The sequence below is a fragment of the Pyxicephalus adspersus genome, chromosome 3 (genome assembly GCF_032062135.1).
Source record: "Pyxicephalus adspersus chromosome 3, UCB_Pads_2.0, whole genome shotgun sequence".
Classification (NCBI taxonomy): Eukaryota; Metazoa; Chordata; class Amphibia; order Anura; family Pyxicephalidae; genus Pyxicephalus; species Pyxicephalus adspersus.
The window spans coordinates 138,848-162,552 of record NC_092860.1 but is presented as its reverse complement, the minus strand read 5'-3'; the positions used below and the strand labels follow the sequence as shown (position 1 = coordinate 162,552).

General features: G+C 42.6%; 1 protein-coding gene across 1 annotated transcript in view; it reads left to right on the top strand.

The window, feature by feature from the left end:
- Positions 1-334: 334 nt before the first annotated feature.
- The window catches only part of LOC140325341 (rho GTPase-activating protein 27-like), a gene marked incomplete in the record, with an annotated part of 27,060 nt that continues 3,689 nt past the window's right edge, over positions 335-23,705 (top strand). Inside the window, 14 exon segments of the mRNA XM_072403167.1 lie at positions 335-2,132; positions 14,830-15,234; positions 15,876-16,064; positions 16,145-16,225; positions 17,114-17,224; positions 17,590-17,660; positions 18,076-18,097; positions 19,986-20,147; positions 20,689-20,796; positions 21,093-21,174; positions 21,696-21,797; positions 21,871-21,969; positions 22,874-22,951; positions 23,362-23,496. Coding sequence (XP_072259268.1) covers positions 1,401-2,132; positions 14,830-15,234; positions 15,876-16,064; positions 16,145-16,225; positions 17,114-17,224; positions 17,590-17,660; positions 18,076-18,097; positions 19,986-20,147; positions 20,689-20,796; positions 21,093-21,174; positions 21,696-21,797; positions 21,871-21,969; positions 22,874-22,951; positions 23,362-23,496 — 2,377 coding nt within the window.

Genomic DNA, 23,705 nt, shown 5'->3' with positions numbered 1-23,705 from the left:
CCCCCAAATGCCGGTGCCTGATTCTCCCCACCAATGCCGGTGGCTATTTCTAACCTCTGATCCCTATTTGTAACCCTACAGAGCTGCAGACTGAGAATTGGCTGAAAGTGAGCCGGGGGCCCCAGATTTATTTCTTTATTATAACTCTGATCTGTTGATTGGTTGCAGCTCACAGGCGATGTGACAATGAGCGCTGATTTGTCACCTCATTGTATTTATCTATATGGAGCAGCTGTGTGGGGTCTGGATGACATAACGGAACCCCCCTCCCTTTTCCTGCTCTCCGCAGACACAGAAAACAGGAAGAATTAGCTGGACAGGATGAGGGATGTGTTGGGGTGTATGTGGGACCCCGGGGCCCAGGCCTTTGTCATCTCTTACACACCGAGGTTCCTAGATCTGAATTCAGGGAGATTGAGGCAGATATTTATTGGCACTAATACCCAATCAGATTCTCTGCCTCACGTGATTGCTCAAACTTCATTGGTTTCTATAGAAATCAGTGTCTCCAGTGGGGGCTTTGCTGTGTCCCCTACTCTGCACTGCCAGCAGGATGTGCCCCGCTTTCTGCATTTCCTGTGTTTGCTGGCAGGAAGTATGTCTTGTGTTATTCTGTGTATAAGTTTAGGGGTGCTCCCACATTCTAGTCTACACCCCATCCCTGAGACTTGGGCACCACACTCTACTCTGCATCCGTATCATGGGGTCTGTATTGGGGTACCCATACATTCACTTTGCATCCCATTATTGAGGCCTGAATATAAGGGTATCCTTTATTAATGTTTGCGCTCCATCCCTAGGACTTGTGTATTGGGACCCTCATACACTCTGTACCCCGCCCCTGAGGCCTGCATATTGGGGTGGCTTCAGCCTGCACCCTGTATGTGTGATTGGTGTACACATTGATCTGCTTGTTGCTGGGTATTGCCATCCATGTAAAGTTGGTGAGTGCACTGGGTGTCTCCTGGGTGTGAGTCAGCAGGGTGTCATCCATAATTACAGCCTGTCTTCGCATTCTTATTTCTAGAACACATTTATTAATAAATTCTTATTTCTTCTACTTGAAGTTATACCTGCTGGTGTCTGGTAAGTGATCTCTGTCCTTGGTGTCAGTGATCGGCCATTTCAGTCTGGTAAGTGACCCTTTCACCTGGTATCGCCGGAGTGGGTGATCTGCCACCACTGATGTCTGATAAATGACCCCCCGGTTTCTGGTAAGTAATGTACCCCTAGTGCCTGGGGTTTGATTGTTGTACATTTCATGCAGACAGATGGAGGAGCTGGGATGATTCCTGAGCTCCGTCCTCGTTATTCACTTGCTGTAAACGTGAGCTATGTTAGCTATGTGTGCAGGTCCGTTCTTGCATCCAGCAGGAACATCAATCTGAAAGGTTTGAGCCATGCTAGAGCTCATCTTGATTTACTGTCTTATTTTTACAGGCCAGCAGATATTCAGAATGCAGAAGGCCAGCTCTGCAGACAAGGATTATGTTCTGGTGGAACACAGCTTTGAGTACACAGCCAAAGATGGAACAGTTGTGTCCATTAAACCCCACGAGAGATATATTCTTCTAAAGAAGACCAATGAGCACTGGTGGCAGGTGTGCCAGGATTACAAGTCCAAACCTTTCTACATTCCAGCCAAATATGTCAAAGTCCTATCGCCCTTTTCTCACAATTATCCCGTGATGGTTCGGACCAGTTCAGAGGAGATTATGGACATTCCCAGTATGGAATATAGCTACAAATTTCTGCCAGCCCGAGCCACTGCTAATGCCAATCTCCAGCGTTTCAGCATTGCCCTGGGTCCCGGCACACATTCTCTCTGTGACATATCTGTAATAAGAGAAGACCCCGCTGAAGGCAAACTGGCTAAAAGTGCCACTGGAAGACCCATAGCTGCACTCAGAACGTTCCATAACTCCAAAAAGGTTCTAGACCCTCTAAAACGTATTAGTTATATGTGTCCCCCTGATTTTCAGCCCAGTATTAGGCCTTCACAGTCTCTAAATGATCTTCAGGTCATCAAACCTGAGCTCCCTGTACCTATTCTCCAGCAGGTTGATAGTGAGCAGATAGCAATCCAAGAAGGTCATGTGGCTGGAGCCCAGGAAGATTCACCTCCAGAAAAGGTAGGAGAACAATTGTATTTGATTTGTGGCCTCCTGGGATATATTTATTATGGTTACCTGTACTGACATAGAATTCTATACCAATCCTGTCCTGTTTAGTATGAATTGTCTCTTCTAGATGTAAAATAGAAATTATTGGTAGATTTTTGGTGGAACTAGTTCTAGGAAAATTGATATTCCTAATTTTTGTTTTCAATAATTTTTAAATATTTTCATCTTTGTAGCTCGAAAAAATTACAACAGTTACATAACATAGTCCATAAACAAACTATACAGTTCATACAGTGCAGAATCAAATTGTAAAGTAAAGCGCACATATAACACAAAAAAACACAATACAATTACAATACGAATATAATTACAATACACCCTCCTGTACTTATCCAACGTATATTATCATTCAATTGCACTTTTAATTGTGCACTTAAGAAAAAAAACAAAAACATTTGCCAGAAAAAACAGAACCAAACAAAAAGAACAACAATGGTATATCCATGATCAGGTATAATAATAGTATCCTTGAAACTACCGATGCCGCCTATAAATACAAAATTACCAGCTAGTCAAAGATGACAAAGGTATGGAAGGTACTGATTATTGCATCCAGGGTTCCCACACTGACATAAACCTTTGATGGCAATCAGTGAGGGAACTCATTCATTTTTCATTAACCATCATATTATCCATTCTAAGTTTCACCTCATGAAATGGTATTAGTTGTTTCTCCCGCTTAGCAGCCGATAATAGATTCATAACTGGAATTGTTTATTCGTAATTTGTACTGGCTTGAAATGGAGTAAAGCCAACCATGGATCCTTGGGAATATAAACTTGAAATAACCCATTCAGAAGTTTAAATACCCTGCTCCAAAACCTATTAACAAAAGGACATGTCCACCAGGAATGTATAGTGCTCTCTTGGCAACCCCTAAAACACAACCCTGACCTATGACTGGAAAAATGTTTCCGCCGTGAGGGCACCATGTACCGTCACAATATAACTTTAAATGCAGACTCCATGGTGGTAACATTCCTGAAACAGGTAGCTGTTTTAGACCATGCTCGGATCCGTTCCTCTTCAGATCTTTTGTGCCCTAAATCACGTTCCCAATTGGAAACATTTATGTAAATAAAGATTCACCATCCTATTGAGCTCATTATACAATATAGAATTTAGCTTAGGAATTAACGGGGTCCTTAAACAAATAGGTTCCATCACAGACAATTTTAGCAGAAGATCCTTTTGTTGAATTAGGGATGGGATCCAATAGCGCAACTGCAAATACCTAAAATATCCTTAACAGGAACACCGTGGGCATCACAAATACTATTTCAACTAATTACTCCCGGTTTGTTCAGTAAAGAGTAAACCGTGTACTAATTATGAGCAGACCACCAATTAAATGCAGACAGTGATTCCCAGCCTGGAAGAAATGAAGAGTTGTTTTGAATTGGAAGCAAAGGGAGGAAAGAGGACATTAATTTCTAGAATACCTAATCCATCCCAGCAGCAGAGCACATAATTCAAATGCAGGATCAGACTGGGCGGCCTAAGCTTGGAGGAAATCCAAGGTAGTGTTTGTCTCCATGATTTTTAGAAACAAATAATGTTTTCTGGGGTATCCGTGGCTTTTTGCCATTCCATATAAAGGACATGGAATCCCCGTAGTACCTTCGAAGGGACAGCAACAGGGAGTGTCCTAAATAAATTTTAACAATTTCGGCAATATTGTCATCTTAACCGAGTTGGATCTCCCAATCCAAGACAATGGTAAATTCATCCATCTGGACAACATAATTTTAGGTTAGCAAACAGTGGTGAAATTGGCCTTATATAGTTGGTCATACCTCCTTGTAAGCCCTAATGCCCAGGTAATACAGGTATTTAGAGGACCACTTAAATTGAAATGCTTGTTGGATCCCAGCAAGAGCCAAAGGTTGGAATCTGATATTCATGGCTATAGATTTCTCCTCATTAATTACTAGACCTGATACATGTGCAAATTTCAATAAACCCATTACTAACAGTGAAATTGTAGGTTGAGTAATGGTAATCATGATATCGTCTGCAAAAAGATACTCCTCTCCACCTTCTGCTATCCCATGAATTGGACCTTATCAAATGGGCTAAAGGCTCTAAAGCCAATATAAAAAACAAAGGCGACAGAGGACACCCTTGTCGCGTTCCTTGTCCAATGGGAAATGCCGATGAATAATATGACCTATAACGTATTCTGGCAGATGGAGAGAAGTATAAAGCATATAACCAACATAAAGCTCCACCTAGGAAGAATATAAAATAAATCCCATGAAAGGGATTCAATGCCTTACGTATGTCTAAAGCTAACAACATACTTGAGATGTCCTTGAAGTGGGTAATATGAAGTCAAATAATAATTATCCTCATACTGTCAGGAGCGTGCCTACCTGGTACAAATCCCACCTGATCCTTATGAATCAGGGATGGTAAAAATGTATTTAACCTTGTTGCCAAGATTTTTGTCAATATTTTGATGTCCTTGTTAAGCACGGAAATGGGCCTATACTTATGGGGGTCTAACTCATCTTTCCCAGGTTTAGGCAGCATTGTCACATGAGCTAATAACGATGAATGAGGATGTTGTGGATGGTCTTTCAGGTAATTAAAAAAATTTGCAAGATGAAGTGCCAACTGATCTTAAAATTTCTTGTAGTAAAGTGCTGAATAACCATCCTGTCCTGGTGTCTTGGTACTTTTTAGTGACTTAGTAGCCACAATCATTTTTGGTATAGTAATATCCGCTGCTAATTTATCTCCCGAATCACTAGAAAGGGTGGGAAGATTTAATTCGGGAAGTTTGGAAAGCTGGCAGAGAGTCATACAAGCAACTCCACCGAGTCAATATTGTTTGAAAAATAGTGAATACTATGATCTTTGGGTGCTCTCATAGCGTCATTTAGCCGCCAGTGAAACTCACATGCTATAAGTACTGACGAATGGTCAGACCAAGGAGTCGCCATGATTTTTGAAGCGGTCACAAAAGGTAACGGCTGCTGGTGAACAAAAATGTGATCAATCCTCGTGAAACTATTATGAGGGGGAGAATATTAGGTAAAATCTTTCATGGTGGTATGAAATTCTCTCCAAAAATTGATTATTTGCTAAAAGATAAAAACTCCATGAACTTTTGAGAAGTTTAAAGAATAGTTTCCAACTGACTCGGGGCTGAAGTAGACGACAGATCCAATTCAGTACAAGGGTTGTATCTCCCATCACTAAGGGGGACCCATTTTATGTGTAGCTATTGCACTAAATAAATGATTAAGAAAATGAACCTGGTGATCATTTGGGGCATAAAAATTCACAATAGTGATTTCTTCATCAAAAAGAAGACCTTGTAATATAAGGTAACAACCAAAAGGGCCCACAATTACATTCATACATTTAAAAGGCGAATTTTTAATAAAAGCTATCAGCACTCCTCGCTTCTTGGCTTGGTAGACCTGAGGGTAGTTCCTATGGAAGTAAGAAGATTGTGAAAATCTAGTCTCTTGCAGACAAAGTATATTTGCCCACAGGGTCGCATAATATGAATTGAATGCCTTCTTACTTTTGCGGGTAGTTAAACCCTTGTACATTATGAGTAACAATTACACACTTCTCATCCATCATCATATTTGTCATGTCTAGAATTTGTGCAGTAGTATTATGTAACAAAACGTAGCTCAGATTTTCTATCATCCATTGATGCACACCATAATGTAAAGTAAAGGACAAAACAACAAAAAATAAATCCAAAAAAACATAACAAAAAGTAACAACAGGGAGAAATCAACTGGTCCGAAATAAAGGAGCACTCCTGTAAAAACAACCCTATTCCTTAAACTAATATACAAAATACCAATATTTTAATTTCATGGTGCAAGAAATGAATCACGCAAGGGTCCCCAGTGTACAAACAGAGGTGGGAATACAGATTTAGTCACAGTTTTAATTCTGTAATGGTTGCCATTTGTTAATAAATCACAAAAATCTATAGCATTTCCGTTTCTGTTTGTACACCGAATATTTTAGGTAATTTTACATCATGTTTAACCTAGTTTGTGCAAAGCTTCCAGAAAATTCTTTTCACATGAAAGCACATCATTGTGGTAATTCCAGATACATTGTGAAAGATTTGAGAAGATAGCGAAGTATGTATTGGAAAAGTATTGATGATCACTAATGATATTATTAATCACTGATAGCAGCAGACATTCAGACACACAACCTTCTCTGATGACACTTTGAAATGTTTAGTCAGAGATTGGTCAAAATATCTGTAAAGCTGGGTACACACGTGCAATTATTGTTATTGGAAAGGATCTTTCACTATCCTTTCCAGCGACTAATGACTGCATGAAGCTTGAACATGTACATACAGCACCGTTCTGCTCCATGGAGAGGGGAGAGAGAGAACGACGAATTGGCACCCCGCTGTGCGCTCTCCCCCTTCACTTCCATTACGATCGTTTGTCGTTCATCGTCCGTGTATCTGCCAGGACGGTCGTTCGAACAATGGACGACGGGCGCTGTACACATGCAGATTCTCGTCCAATATTAGCATTGGACATGTGCACATTGCTTAAGAGGTGCTGCTAAATGGCCTGCACCAGGAGATCAAGAACCCAGGCTCAATGATTTTTAATATTCTATGAATAATTTGAGTACCTGATACACACATAACCAAAAACGGGCAGGGGAAAAAAGTGTGGCCAACTGGTCAGTGTAGTTTGCATATCCAAAAGAGGAAGGTTCTTCCTGAATAGGTGTTAGGATCAATAGCAAGCTGCAGGATGTCTATTGTATGCAAACTTCTTTTATAATTCACTATTTCCTGCATGTCCCTTCACAATAAATAAAGAACATTTTTTCCTCTGCACTTTAATGTATGTTGAATGTTTCCCAATGACCACCAAGGCAAGCTGTATTTTTGTATATAAACCACCGATGGTGGCCATTCTTCTCCCAAACACCAACATAAGGCTACATTTTCCTACTGACCACCAATGGAGGGAAGGTAATGGACGGCCTCCAATATAAAATAAATATATTTTCCACTGTTTTATGGGAACACCACAACTGGATATCATTAATATTATTTCACTTTATTTTCTCTGAAAATCATTTTGTGATATAGAGCAGCTCCGGAGTACTCCACATTCCATCTCCTAAATGTAATATTAGATCTCATGCTAAGGAACAATGAGCTATAGCTGCAGCAATCCCTAGCAGGAGTTCCTTGTAAGCTGAATATTTCCAGGCTTCAGTTGTTAGACATTTGATTGTAGCTGCCCTTTCCTGCATTGCCGCTGGCTGGCGAGAGTTAACGAGATTCACCGCATGGAGGATCTTACCTCTACTGTGAGGGGCACAAGCAGGAAAGTGGCAAACACCTGGTTCTACTGGTCCCAATTTATGCTCACCCCAGACTACAGGGACCTTGCTCCCTCAAACTGAAATTGTAATTTCAGTCTGCCTTATTGTTTTTAGTGATTTCTTTCAGAAAATTCTTTTGTTTGACGTAATTTGTGCCATATTTTGCCTCCCACTGCCCCTCTCCCTCTGTTTTCCGCCCCTTTCCCTCATTCGTTATTTGTTCCTGTTCCCAAAGAGTAGTTCACCTTATTTTATTGTATTATTTTATTCTTATTACTTGGTCACTGCTTTGCCCTTTTAGATTTGCGCTTTTTGTATTTTGTTTTTTTATTTTTGTTGTTCAACTTGCTCTGTAACGACTGGTTTGTTACTAAGATTAATGTTTATATAGGTATTTTCCTGCCGCATTCATATTGTGTTTGTGATTTCCTATGATACTTTTGCGGTCTTTATTGTCTTTTGTTTTGAAAATCTTAAATAAAGAATGTTTTAAAAAAAAGAATATTTCTAGGCTTCTCCATGGTAGAGGTGGCTGAGTGTTACCCATGCTCACCGGGGCCCTGAGATCGTCCTGGTCACGGCTTACAAATAAATGGAAGGCCAAGAAATTCAGGTAGGAGGTCGCCTGGCAGGGTTCTCATAGCTTTATCTCTTAGCTTTATCTCATAGCTTTATCTCGGCTTCCATAGAAAGATGTCATTGCCCCGGCTCTTACCACCTCCACTCTTCTGCACATTGCCGTTCCAGCAGAGGAATATTCTGTGTAAAGCTTTATTGCAATTTTCACTTTTTCTTGGTATAACAAAGTATTGTCACTGTAAGAAGCATTGCTAAACCAATCAGGAAGAGTTATTCTGCCAGGTTTCGGTGATTTGGGTTTTCAAACTAAAAAGTTGGACCAAAAACGTCCTCTTTAGCACAAGAAGTGATGCAAAAACTATCCTTGGAAATAATTCCTTGTGATCGAATTGCAGCCAGAAGTAAACGTTTTTATAAAATGGAGTTGTCATGACATACTCAATATTATTCTTCTCATCACAAGGGATTTAAGTAATGTTCTCACTTCATGTATGGATAAGAATTCCTAATTTTAGGAATGCTGCTCATCATTATTATTGTTCTCCATTGTCTGATCTGTGGCTGGGTTGTCTTGGAATGAGCAATTTGCTGAATAATAAGAAATCCTCCTCCACTCTGGAATGCAGTCAAGCAAGTCAGCAGCTGAAAGTGTTAACTCTGCATAAAGAGAAAAGGCCACACCTTATGTAAATGGCCTGCCACTTGTTACCTGATCCAGGATGTGTGGAGTCTTCTGATATCAGCCAGGTGAGGAGAAGTATTCACAGCTCTGAGGACCTGCCTGGACACAGGTACAGTACAGCACATTTCATTCTGTATAAGTGCCCTCTGATGATTGCTGGCACTCTGCCCCACTATGTTACCTGCTGACAGCCCTGAATATATTTGTGCAGAATTTTCAGAGCTCACCTGGCGGTGTGGGAGGGGCTGGCAGCCTGGTTACCTGTAGATCTTAAAGACTATAAACTGTGGCATGTTACCAATGGAGGCACGGACACTGGAGGAAGACATGTTTTCTAAATCCTCTGCTGGATAATGGTAGTGATGCATTGAGCAACATGTTGGAAACAATTTATTTAGAAGTTTGTCCTCTGAATATACAATTTTTACATATCTGTTGTGTTTTGGAATGGGGCAGTGCCTTGCCACACCTGTACCGCTACAATGACACACTGTCACTCTGATAAATGTCACGGATGTTTGTTTGCACAATTTACGGTTGTCATTGAGAAAAATGCTTTGTGTTTTCAGTGTGAGATCAGATTAACAATGCTTGCATGCCCAGAGGGCCCCAGCACTGAGCCTTGCCCTTTACCTACTTGTGTTACTGAGCTGATGGGACCGGGTCTGGGGTGACTGGCACTAAGACCTGGCCCCTCTCTGCTCATTATATTGGATAGTGGGTCCGGGGTGACTGGCATTAAGGCCCTGTTTTCTATCTGCTTCTTATGTTCAGGTATTCTCAAGTCTTGGCACTACCTGCTCAATTTGCCCATGTTGGGGATCAAGGGTCCCCAACACTAAGCCTTAGCCTCTAGCTGCTCATACACAAGTAGGGTGGTCCGGGTGCCCAGTTACTCTATGGGGCTATTTTGCTGTACTTTAATGTAACTTTACCTACATTTTGGATCATCCTTGGAATATTAAACTGTGAGATCTCCATGATTTTGGTTGTTCTCCTGATGGAAGGATTAGGCCCTCTTAGAGGTTACTCATTAATGACCGGTCGTTGATAAAGAATCTGGTTGACTCTGTGCTGTCTCTATGGTTACAAATGGTTATCCTTCATGCTTTAGGCCTTCTAATTAGCCACAACAAATACACGTGTGTGTGATTATTAACTGGACCATACCAGCGGCTGTTAGGCTACGTACACACGTGCAATAATTATTGCTGGAAACTAACGACCGTTCCTCCGATAATCGTTAACAAAAAAAGTGCACAACGATTGGCCAACGACGCTGATGAACGAGGAATGTTGCTGAAAACGAACGACCGTCCCGGCTGATCTGATTGGGCGACGATCATTCGCTATCTTTTGTATGTGTGGTCGTGTAGTGATCGTGGATTGTTTTGCGGTACATTTTCTCCTTTACATGTCTCTTCCTGCATCGTTCAAACGATCGTGTCCAGCGTGTGTACACTATTGGTGGATTATATTTGAACAATCGTATCATTACAGCATGTACAGAATTGTGCACAATAGGATCCTTCAAAATATTTGTGCATTAACATTAATCTGTCGTTAGTCATTTGTTTTCTAACGACAATTATTGCACGCGTGTACCTAGGCGAAGTGAATAGGTAGATGGAAGGATTATCTACCCGGCCTTGTGGATGTCTGTTGGGTGTCCATGAGGGCCATGCATTGTATAACATTTTATTTCTTCCCATGCCTGGCTATAACAAAGCCAATAAAAGCAGCAACTTTACAGTTCTGGAAACCAGAAAGCAAAAGCAATATATTCAGGCTCAATAAATTGCATCATGGGCCCCACAGATTGTATCCTTCATCAGGTCCGCTGAATGCAAAGCAATTTAAAACGCTGACATTTCTTAGGGGATTCTCTTACCAGTCATAATGTTTTGTTCGAACATTTTACATTGATTTTGTTTATTGGTAATGTTTCTCCCATGAATTTGTGTTGTTTCAAAGTAACCCATAATTATGACAACATCTGATAACTTTATGTATCATTCCAGATTCTGCCATTAATGAACAATGATAATTGCAGGGTAACCTTACATCCGGTATGTTAGGATTCAGATGATCCTATGCTGGCATAATACCCATCACTATTCCTAAGTAATTAGTAAGGATTGCTGATAGAAATCTATCGTCCTCCATTTGTGTTTCCTGTGGAAAATTTACCAAACCCGAGAATTAGGAACCCTCATGGACCCCCGTCCCACCATTTGTTTGTCTTTTATGTATTGGATCCATGAATTGGTCTGACGTCTCGTCCATTGCTGGTATAATAAATAGGCACCAGTTGGCTTACTGTATAAGATGTATGGGACCTTACAGTCACAAGGAGCTTCATGTGGGTACAAATGTAGACTTTAATTTTATTTAAATGAGATTCCTGGTTTGAGCAGCAGTAACCCTGCAATAAGTCCATCTGCCCACATTGTCCACGTAAGATTGGTGAGGTATTGGGGTAGATCCTTGGTAATATTCGTGAGATTATTACAATATTCCGCGTGACTGGATGAAGGTGTTCCCTGGGTTAGGTATGGTTTAACCTGGATAATGGCACAGTCTGCCAGTCAGGACCTATCTTTGCCCCCCATAATTATTATATCCACAGCTCACAGTACAATATTATGCTGGTCAGTGGGAAGAATGTCCCTTTTATTGCTGGCCAGTAGGAAGAATGTCACCCTTACAGATACCTAAAAAGATCATTGGTGTCCCTGACCTGAGAGGTGCAAAACTCCACATTGTTCCAGGCACCCCAGCAAGCTGTGAATGAACCCTGGATTAAAAAAAAAAACACTTTTATATACAAACAGTTATACTAGATGAAAGTGTAAGATGGAATATGGACGCTTTGGGGACTTTTATTTTGCAGATTTTGGGTGATAATTTACTTTTGTATGTGATTTTTTTGAATAAATGATTTACTCCACTAAAAGCTTTTCTGTTTTATGCTTGGGACTATGCTATGCTCTATATGGAACAAGAGACATCTCCCCTCTTATATACAATGTGAGGACTTGAGGAGTCAAAAAGTTGGGATTCTATGGTAAAAAAAACTTCTCAACTTTCTAACCTGCGTTCAGGTGACTACTCTCTATGCTATGATCCATTTTATGAATAAGATTTATTATAGAGTACTTCCATTATTTATCTGTGAAACGTATTTATGTATAAGAATCATATTATGGGAACCCTCCAGATCACATTTCTGTCCTGGATTGAGACGGTGATTTAGGAGGGGAGATTCAGGTAAATATGAACAGGTGTGCAGTGCTGCTTGATGAACATAATCACTTGTCAGAATATTATTGTTTGCAGATATTTTGTGTATATATAAACTCATTATTGGAATTTATTTGAAGAATTGTTATGTGTGAGGCTTTATATAGTTAGCTGACTGTGACGTTGCTCCAGGCTTCATCTCCCGGGAAGGGCAGAATGGTGATACTGGGCCCTCCCGCTTTAATGAACACACAAATGTTACTGTTAAGTTGTTGGTGTGGAATGCAAATTATTACTGCAGATTAAACACAGGTGGTCCATACAATATTTGGGTTGGTTGCCCCATCTGCAGGTATTTGGTGTTTATCTCAGGGAGGATGAGAAAGCAGAATAAACATTTCCTCCGCTCAGCTCGGCACAGGAAATGTATGAAACTTTCACAAGTCTCCCTGGCCAGCAGTTCTTCTTTCTTGTCACTCATACAAGAACGTTATTTATGGGGAAACCTTCAGCCTGAAGTGACAGCATGGTGGATTTCTTTACTCGAGCCTCGCGGAGGATGAGGAGGAGAGGGCTTCCTAGCACCTCACAGGTACAGATAAGAGGGTGACTGAGAGCCATTGGGTCCTTTTCCTGCAATACTAAAGCCCAGGCGCTACTGTTACTGGAAAGAATCTTTTGTGACCAATAACAAACTGTGCACACTTCCCCCATCTCCTCTATGGATAGGGCAGGCGGGAGGACAAGCAATTGGCTTCATCGGAGTGAATAGGAGGAGTTCTTCCCAATCTGTCATTCATCACTTTACAAAGGCCGATGGGGGACCACTACACATGTCAGATTGTTGCCCAAGACGAGCATCACCATTCATCTCTGGTGACAACAATCTGATGTGTACAAAGCTTAACACGCAGGAAATGAACATAGTGGGTGCAAGGAGTGTATTGTGCAGCCTGGGGTTGGATTACTTCTTTGTGGCTCTAAAAGACACCTATTACTGGGTCCTCCCCCCCCCATCCTCTCTATAATGGCTGGGATGGGGTACCGATGGGTCACTGCCCCTATCTTCTGATACCACCCTCTCTATAATGGCTGGGTTGGGGTACCGAGGGGTCACTTCCCTTATCTTCAGATACCATTTTCCCTATTCTCTCTTCTCTGAGATTGAAGAAGGGTTTTCTAGTGAATAATTAATGTGATTGTGAAGATTATTATAGATTCTTGTGTGTTGTGTTGCTGATGCCTGGGATGGAGGTACAATGTGGTATAAATGTCTTTCCTGGAGATTGGAAATGTATTGCGTAGTGCTTGTGTAGTTTTTATGTTGTAAACTTTGTGGTTTTTTGCAGGAAACATTTTTGAGAAGTTCCAAGTTTTCGAGTCGGTTATTAATATCCTTGTAGAGTTGTGTAGGGACCAATGAACTGCAGTTCAGTATATGAAAGCGTAATGATCTGCAGGGTAGTGTGTGTGTGTTGGGGGGGTTATTAACCTCAAGGGAATATAAGGGGGGGGGTAATGATCTGCAGGGCAGTATATGGTGGAGGAATGTGCTGCAGCATGCATTGTGACATTTTTGTTGTGCAGAGAAATCAGAGAGTTCACACTTGCAGCTCTGTGTGGTGCTTGTGCTATTAGATATCCTGTTTGTAGTGACAGGAAGGTGCTTGCGGCTTGTGCTCTGCATCTTTGTGTCTTCCTAGCAGTGTGTAAGGCGGCCGGCTATAGACCTTGCAGAATATTAGCCTTGCACCTACATAGGGAGTGCAGCCAATCTCTGGTATCTATAGGAGAGCTGTAGGACAACCATTTCCGCAGTCATTTTATAGTTACAACAACTTTTCCTGTTGGGTAAGATAGTGCGAAGGCCATCAAGAACTGGTCAGTGAATATTTTGAGTTTTCTACCTCCAGATTCCTTCTGTAGAGTTTTACTTTGCAGGAATATCGGGAGCCCAGAAAACAAATATTGAGGTCCCTGGTATCTGTAAGCCCAACACAAGATTAATGGAGTATCCAATATCTGGAGGCCCAGTACAGGACTAGGAGAAGGGTGAATCTTGCTGAGAGTATATGGAAGGGGGAGGCTGTGTGGGGGACCAGGGTTGGGTGAGATGTCACCAGAATGTATAAGTAAAGTAGAAAGGTGCCGGGGCACAGACAAGGTGCAATAAATTTATCTACAATGGGAGACGTACCATATACAATCAGATGAGGGTTGAGGGGAAAACAATTGCATACACAGGGCTGAGACTTGGCAGAATGGGGGACGTACCTGTAGAAGGAGAGATAAATGGAGATTAGTTGCAGGCAGATGAAGAAGGTGAATTCATCAGTGATGTGAGTAGAGGATGATGATGATGATGGAATTCCCTGGATTCATTCCCATTGCACTTATAATTTTAGCACCTAACATTTGGACACGTGACCTTGCCTGTTGTTTAAATAGAAGTGATTTGGGAATTGTGAGGGTTCTAGTGGCCCAGTATTAGTATAGCCAGGATCTTGGATACCTGAAGGGCCAGTTAGATGTATACTAGGGTCTGTAGTATCTGAAGGCCACTACAGGTAATATGGGACTGCTGATGTTTAGTGACCCAGTCCAGGAATAGGGATTGTATTATGGTTTTATGAGATGGGATCATGAGAAGGTAACAAGCAGAGGAGTCCCACATATTTGTTTATTGGTTATTTATACACATAAAATGTTTTCATATATGTTATTGACTTGACAGGTAAGACTATTCCTTGTATTTAACGCATTGTTAACCATTTGTTTACTTTTTTGTCTGTTTAGGTAGTAATTGAGAAGGACGAATCAGTTTACGTTAACTTGGCAGAATTTGGAAAAGACGAGGAAAAGCCAAGATCTCGGCAACACAGTTCTTCCAGCACTATAGATGACTGGGAGACTCACAAAGACCAAGACAGTGGTCAGCTCTTCTACTATAATAGCGTGACGGGAGAAACCACCTGGGATTGTCCCTTTGACCAAGCTGAGGAACAGCCCATCTCTCCTGCATCCCTGAGCCCAGCTTCAGAAGACTCCAACTGGGAGAAACATTTTGATGAATCCAGCAGACAATTCTACTTTCATAATCCAGTAACAGGAGAGACGTCCTGGGATCCACCAGCACAGGACGATCTGCATCCATCAGAAGGCAAACCAATGTTTTCCCCATATAATTCAATGGACAGGAGGGTAAGAGATTTGACTATAAGGGAAAAAATGTCAGCCAAGAGTTTGGCCCTCCATTACTGCTTCTAGTATGTCTTCTGAAACCCTCACTACTTCCCACCACTACATATCTCCCATCCTGTTGTGTGTGAAATTCCCCCACCTATTGGATTGTAAGCTCTTCGGGGCAGGGTCCTTTCCTCCTGTGTCACTGTCTGTATTAGTCTGTCATTTGCAACCCCTATTTAATGTACAGCACTGCGTAATATGTTGGCGCTATATAAATCCTGTTTAATAATAATAGTATTTCTCCAGGTTACACTATTGCACATTACCACGCACATGTATATAGCTTTGTGAGTTTTACACGTTTGTAGGACACAAAACAATTTGAGGAACTGTGGTTACCCCTTTCCAGTTTTATGATGACTGGAAGGCCAGATCCCTCATATTCCACCATATCCATCATACAAGGTTTCTGTATAATAAAGGAAGGGGGGGCAAATATGGTCTGGAATCCTATTGTCTGTTATATCATGCGGTCCTGTATGATAAAGGAAGGGGGAATTTGGGGTTTGCATTCTGAATTCCTCTTTTCTGTACATTCCTGCAATATATTCTGTATGCCTTCTCTATAAAAATCAATGAATTACTTTTTTTCCCAGCCACCAACTCCTGAAGCGGATTACCCAGATTATCCTTCCCAGGAAATGGTAAATTATCCAGAAGCCGACTATGAGGGCCTTCACATGTCTCCTCCACCTTACAAAGCCCCCTCTGAAGCCCAACTGTCGGGCTGGTCCTATCATGTCAAGGATGGGCAGAAGCTGTACACAAATAATAATGGTGACACGGTAAGGATGGAGAATTGTGTGATGTGCGGGAGGTGTCCCCGTCCTTTATCCCGGACTTTAATCATTTCCTGTCATTGCAGTGGGTCCAGTCACAAGATCCATATGGAAAAACCTTTTTCTACTCCCCAGATGGCTCCGTGTCACAATGGTCGCTACCTCCGGTCAGAATATTTGCTTTCTTGTAATGCGGGGTACTAATGTTATAATGATGATTAGGGTTAGAGTTGTGGTCGGTATCATGGTTAGTCCTCTGGTCTGAAGGTTAGTCTGAGAATAATTTTGCTTTACAGAAAATTTGATCTGGTGACTTAGTACTAGAGAAACTAGAACTTCAGACAAACCACATAAAATACATATATGAGATTATATTATATTATTGTATACTGGCTGGAGGATTTTATAACATTGGCTGGAAAGTCGTGTCACAATCCTCTGCTAGTCAGTAAGTTTCCATGCTGCCCGTGACAATGATTATTATGCAGCTGGAGCAAGAGAGTGACAGCTTAAAATCTCAACGAGGAGCCGTTGTGTTACCGTCCTGGAGGATTATTGTAAAAAAAAATATAGGACTAGTGGTGGGGGAAAGGGCCATGGATGTAAGGGGATTACACTAAGTGGTGGGGGAAAGGGCCATGGATGTAAGGGGATTACACTAAGTGGTGGGGGCACTAAGTGGTGGGGGAAAGGGCCATGGATGTAAGGGGATTACACTAAGTGGTGGGGGGAAGGGCCATGGATGTAAGGGGATTACACTAAGTGGTAGGGGAAAGGGCCATAGATGTAAGGGGGATCCACTAAGTGGTAGGGGAAAGGGCCATGGATGTAAGGGGGATCCACTAAGTGGTAGGGGAAAGGGCCATGGATGTAAGGGGGATTACACTAAGTGGTAGGGAAAAGGGCCATGGATGTAAGGGGGGTCCACTAAGTGGTAGAGGCCATATATGGAAGGGGGGGGGGTCTACTAGTTAATGAGGGACAGTGATAATGATATGTATTATTTTTAATTTGACATTCTTCTCTTTCTCCTTACCATCACCTCTCATCAATAGCTGAGACCCCCTGGATTCCAGAGAGGGCACAGTGATCCCAACCAGAACAATATGCTTATAACAAGCTTGCAAAACAACTATGCAAACTCCTCTGTGCAGGAAGAGACCGAGGTGAGAACAGCTCTGTGCTTATTAGCGGCTGGACATGGAAATCTACTCTGGGAGCCGGTGCACTGCTTTGAATACCATTGTGAGAAACAATATTAAAGGCTTAGAAATAGCTGCTATGGGGAAGAATTGTTTTTATTTTTACTTCTTTACCTTAAAAGAAAAATTATTCATTTTTTCATTTTTAAAAATGTTCAATGTGGAAACTCTGTCCTGGCTCTGGTCAGTTTCAATGTGAGGGCGTGGGACTGTTCCTTGGTGTAGGGCATTATATCACTTCTGGTATACATCATTATAGAGCATTGTACTTCATATCTCCTTTTTGTGTTTTTTAATACGTAATATTACTGTTTGTTACCTTAACCCAGATGATGAAAGGACTGGAGAAAGCGGGGGTTTTGCACAAGGCCAAGATTGCAGAGAATGGCAAACGGCTGCGGTGAGTGCTCACAAATTATGTGTGTTCTTTAATATATATAACACCGTGTATACATAGAAATCACACAACCACATACATATACACTTAGGTCCATAAATATTGGGCAGAGACAACTTTCTTTTCTAATTTTGGTTCTGTACATTACCCCAATCAATTATTAATGAAACAACTCAGATGCGGTTGACCTGCAGACTTTCAGCTTTTTTGGAGATGTTGCGTAGGTGAAAGTGACCGGACCTGGAAATGTTCTGAATATGGGGGGTAAATAAGAGGGCAGAATAAAGGTGACACCAAAACAGTTTTTAACATTGTGAGGTCATCAGGAAATCAGTCCTAGAACATGCAAGGTATAGATTCTCTGAGCGGAGCAGCATTTAGTAATGCAGTACACGGATTGTATCTGTATTACTCACAGTGAACTTTATCAGTTATTATCGGTATGTAAAACACTTTCTATTGGCTCGTTAGGTATTATCGGTATGTAAAACACTTTCTATTGGCTCATTAATCATAACCACACACATTCCTTGCCTCCTGGTAATGACTCATTTCTGCCCTCTGCTGGCTGCTGGCGGTACTGCATATGACTCATGCAGTGATCTTTGTAAATGTTTATAATTCCCTCCAAAGAAGCAGAGCAGAAAGACAGATGTATAAAGGGCAAAAGACATGACAGATGAGACAGAAGCAATTTCCTCCAGTTTGCCAGGAACCAAATGATTTCTGTCCTGTAGCCCTCCCTGCAAGATGTGCTGGTGGGTGAGCATCATGGTTAGCCAGAGCAGAGTAGACACCGCTAGGGAGGTTACTGACAAAACCCTGAAAGCAGAGAATATTTATTTACTGGCCATCCTGAATGTCACATTATATAGCCTTTAAATAATAATAAAAAAAAAAAAAAAGTAAAATTCAGACTACTTCTACAGCTGGGGCCGGCCTAAGATTGAAAACGTTGATTGGGGTAAATTGAGGGCTTCCTTTTGTAAGTTACCTGAACTCTTCTCCCAAACTTAGAGCATAAACCTCCTCCATCCAGTCCCCATGTCAGAATAACAACCCTTTCATAGGGTAGATCCATCTAAATGTGTGTGGGATGATGATAATATGATGCCGATGCTATATAGATTTAATGATTCTTATATTTTATCATAAGGCTTTACTTAAACTTTCATTTTTCTGCCTTAAAAACATAAACACACAAAGGTCAAATCTCAATGAATATGACGGCCATTATTATTATTATTGTTAATAATAAACAGGATTTATATAGCGCCAACATATTACGCAGCGCTGTACATTAAATAGGGGCCATCATGAGAGCACAATACTACAATATCCTCCCACCATTCCCTTCCTGTAGCACCAAATCATTTCAGATCCTATGATTGGTGTCACGTTCGGGCAGATAGCGGGTTGGGAATATCATAAAACAAAGCAATGACTGGGTCTGTCCTTGTGATCCTGAAATCCCAACACGGGGCCAGCTCCCGGTTACATGTGCGTGTGGTAGTGACAGCTTGTCACCTTGATGGAATGCTGTAATCAGATCTTGGGAGGAGACATTGCAGAACCGGTTTCAGATAAGTGTGAGATGTGTTTTTTCTTTATTACGTTTAATTGACCAGGATAAAGGTGACCTGACAACCCCCACGCAAACAAAGGGACTCGTAGCTGTGTTTGTGGTGCCAGTTTATAGCAGAAGCCTCCATTGGAGTGACTAGGACCATCGTCTTGTAGTGCAGCATGACATAACACAATCCATTGCAACACACAACCCACAAAAAAACACTGCAAAACAAAAAATCTCCCTATTACCAATCTGCGTCTCCCCTATTCATGACCACAAAACTCCCGAAACAGAAATGTATTCTCATCACTTTATTTATATGGAAAAGTTCAACTCTTCTGAGGAGTGTCTCGGCGTACCCCCTCGCTGCAGAAACACAGATTGGGGGGTGAGGAGTGTCTTTCCTAAATAACATTAAACCAACCAAAACTTGATTTGTCCATCTCAGAAAGTTTCCTATCTTCTGGTATGGTATCCCCCACCTAGATTGTGAGCTCTTCGGGGCAGGGTCCTCTCCTCCTGTGTCACTGTCTGTATTAGTCTGTCATTTGCAATCCCTATTTAATGTACAGCGCTGTATAATATATTGGCGCTATATAAATCCTGTTTAATAATAATATAGATATGGCTCTGTGGTATCATCGGGTGGTCACCAGTTGTAGGTCTGGGGTACTATCTGCATATCAATGGGGTAATAGGGCAATATCTGATGGTTTGTGATGTTGTCATTGGCGTTTTCGGGTATTATCTTTTGCTAGATTGGAGATTTGTGGCATTATCTGTTATCTATGAAGCCCTTTCCTCTGTCATTACAGAAACAGCAGTCTCTGATAACTACCCCCGAGCACACAGTCAGCCTACAGGGGGCATCTCTTATCTGGGCCAGCAAAGAGAAGTCTAGCAAGAAGCATGTAATGGAGGTAAGTGTGCCACAAAATGATATAGTGACTCCTATACAACGATCAGTTAAATCTACTGACAGATATTGGTAAAAACATTATCTGCTCACAACTGACAGGGCAAGATTGTAATAGCTAGACGCTCAGTCATATCATCACCGTGTTGGAGGATCTTGCAGGGCATTCCAGTATGTTGTGCTTAGTACCTACCTAACCAGTCCAAGCATAAACTACTGGCAACAAGATCGTGGGGGCCCAAAGCTCATTGATGTGGGAAGGGGGAGAGAGAAAAGATGTCAGGACACTGTGCACCAAATCTAGCTGCGTATGGGGTCGCATAGCCCCAATCTAATCAGAATATCAATGCTGACCGCTATCCACCTCTAAAAGTTCCCACAAATGGACACGTGAGTATCAGACGTGGAAGGAGGAATTACATTACAGGCAGAGGGGTGCCACGCGCCCCGGCTGACCAGGCAAGCTGGAACAACCATGGATAGAGATAGGTATTCCAATGCATGAATTATTCTCAAGTTGAAATATTTTGTCTTATATTTTAAAGTTAAAAACCCAAGATGGCTCTGAGTATCTGATTCACCATGACTCTGAAATGATCACTGCCGACTGGTTCACCTCCATAAATAAATGTATTGGCAAAGGTGCACGAATAGTAAGTATATATATGCTTATCTTCCTGTCACCCATCACCCCTTGTAACCACACACCGCCTGTCGCCCTTGTTTCTGCCTGTCGCCCTTCCTCCCGCCTGTCGCCCTTGTTTCTGCCTGTCCCCTTCCTCCCGCCTGTCACCCTTCCTCCCGCCTGTCGCCCTTGTTTCTGCCTGTCGCCCTTCCTCCCTGACCGACTGTCGCCCTTGTTTCTGCCTGTCGCCCTTGTTTCTGCCTGTCTCCCTTCCTCCCGCCTGTCGCCCTTCCTCCCTGACCGACTGTCGCCCTTGTGTTTCAGCCCTCTGAAACCAATTCTGAGACGGAGTTGCTGCAGGAATTTGGCTCCACAGAGAAGTTGGGAATAAAAGAGGAAAGAAGAGGTAAGGAGCCGTTCCTCAGCCTGATCCCTAATACAATAATTAATAAATCCTCAGAGATGGGCAGATTACTGTGAAGGGAACCTGTCCTGTCCACCAATGTATAAGCTAACAAATCGTTTCTTTGGTGACCCCCCAGATCCTAGGCACGGGCCGTATAGAGCGCCCCACATTGGTAACACCAAGAACATTATATTAAATGGCAGCAGCACCTTCGCCTCATGTACACCCCTTCCCCAAGCATCGGTCACCTCGGTATATAATATTCAACGCTTGTTCAGCCGGTAAATGAATGGGGCAGTGTACTGAATGTGTTTCCCCACCCATAAGAGCTGACAATCTACACCTGAAATGGAGTCATCTCTAGAGATAACGGAGATTTCCCTGCCCAAAGGAGCTGACAATCTAGACCTAGATTAGGGCTGTCCAGAGAGATACCAGGCTGCCCACTTTCCTTCATCCGGGACCCCTGACCAGCCAGCTCTGCCTTCCATTGATTTCTTATTATTTGCTGATTGTTACAGGGCAGAACAATGACAGCGACCGCAATGTTCGAGCAAAACTCCGGAAATTTCTGCAGAGAAGACCAACGTTGCAGTCACTCCGGGACAAAGGCTACATACGGGGTAAAGCAATATGGCCGGTGATGGAGTCCAACTTCCATTCTTCTTTTCTCTAAAAATATTTTCTGTCCTGCAGACCAAGTGTTCGGCTGTCACCTTCACCTTCTATGTGAGCGAGAGAAAAGGAACGTGCCCCAATTTGTCAGCAAATCCATCCAGGCCGTGGAGAGAAGAGGTGAGAGGACGTAGCTGTCATGTATAGAGAATAATCCCAGGGCCGTGATGGGACGCTCCGCTCCCGTATATACCCGGCCCACAGGCAGCAATATTACACTGAAACATCAACTAAACCGATAATACACAGATTACGTGTACAGCTCTGCCACGGGCCCCAGGACACGGGCCCCATCAGTAACATTTATAGACGGTGGGGGAGGGCACAAATATATAGAGGGGGGGCACATTATATACATCCATTAGGGGGTGCAGAATATATAGGGGGGGCACATTATATACATCCATTAGGGGGTGCAGAATATATAGGGGGGGCACATTATATACATCCGTTAGGGGGTGCAGAATATATAGAGGGGGGGGCACATTATATACATCCGTTAGGGGGTGCAGAATATATAGAGGGGGGCCACATTATATACATCCGTTAGGGGGTGCAGAATATATAAAGGGGGGGACATTATATACATCCATTAGGGGTTGCAGAATAAATAGAGGGGGGGTCACATTATATACATCCAGGGGGTGCAGAATATATAGGGGGGGGCACAGTATATACATCCGTTAGGGGGTGCAGAATATATAGAGGGGGGCACAGTATATACATCCGTTAGGGGGTGCAGAATATATAGAGGGGGGCACAATATATACATCCGTTAGGGGGTGCAGAATATTTAGTACCCCCCTCATCTATATATTCTGCCCCCACCAGCGATCTCTGCTGCATCTTCCAGGTTTGATTCTTTGACTTCCTGTATGTGAGTCCCCTGTAACATCCTCCATGTTGATGTGCTTTAGGTACATTCATGTATTCCCCACCCTCCATTCCGATCTCCATTGTATCTGTGTCCTGTACATTGTCTCATGTTTGGGGTCTGGCGTCATTCTTTCATTATTCTTTCCAGGTTTGGACATTGATGGTTTGTACCGGGTTAGTGGAAACCTGGCTGTCATACAGAAGTTACGCCACAAGGTGGATCAAGGTGAGCGACTGCACATTGCTTTTATCCTCCTATAGCTGATTGAATCTGACAAAGATTGAATGGAAGCTTCACCTGGGCTGCTGGAGGAGATTGTACAGAATGAGAGCTGGGACTGATAGGAAATGGGACAATTATAGAGAATGGTGGGCTTAGGGGGGGCAGATTGGGCAAGACTGCCTGTTCAGCTGTTTCCTCTGCCAGTCACCCCCTTCTGGGGGGTTTGGGGTATTTGCATTTGTGTAATTAGTAAAGCATGGCTATTTCTTCACTGCTTTGTCCATACTCTGTGGGGGATGGGGTGTTTGTACCCTGGGGGGGATAGACGAGGCCGCTGATTGACCCCAATATTTGTCCCAGCTGTCCCCAATATTTGTCCCAGCTGTCCCCATTGTTCTCCTTTTATCTTCTAGATGAGAATTTCAGCCTGGAGGATGGGAAGTGGGAAGACGTCCATGTCATCACCGGGGCCCTGAAATTGTTTTTCCGGGAGCTGCCAGAACCTCTCTTCCCCTTCAGCCATTTCAGTGATTTTGTGGAAGCCATAAGTAAGTTTTATCTTCCCGTCTGTCCGAGGGAAATCTATAGACCAGTCACAGGGCCGGGTCCAGGGCCCGTGGGGGGAGGGAATTGTAGTTCAGGGTTTGAGGCCTAGCAAAGGGGAGCGTTGTCTTAGTACCGGGTCTATGACCCGAATGGGGGGAGGGGATCACGGCACCGGGTCCATGACCTGAATGGGGGGAGGGGATTGCGGCAC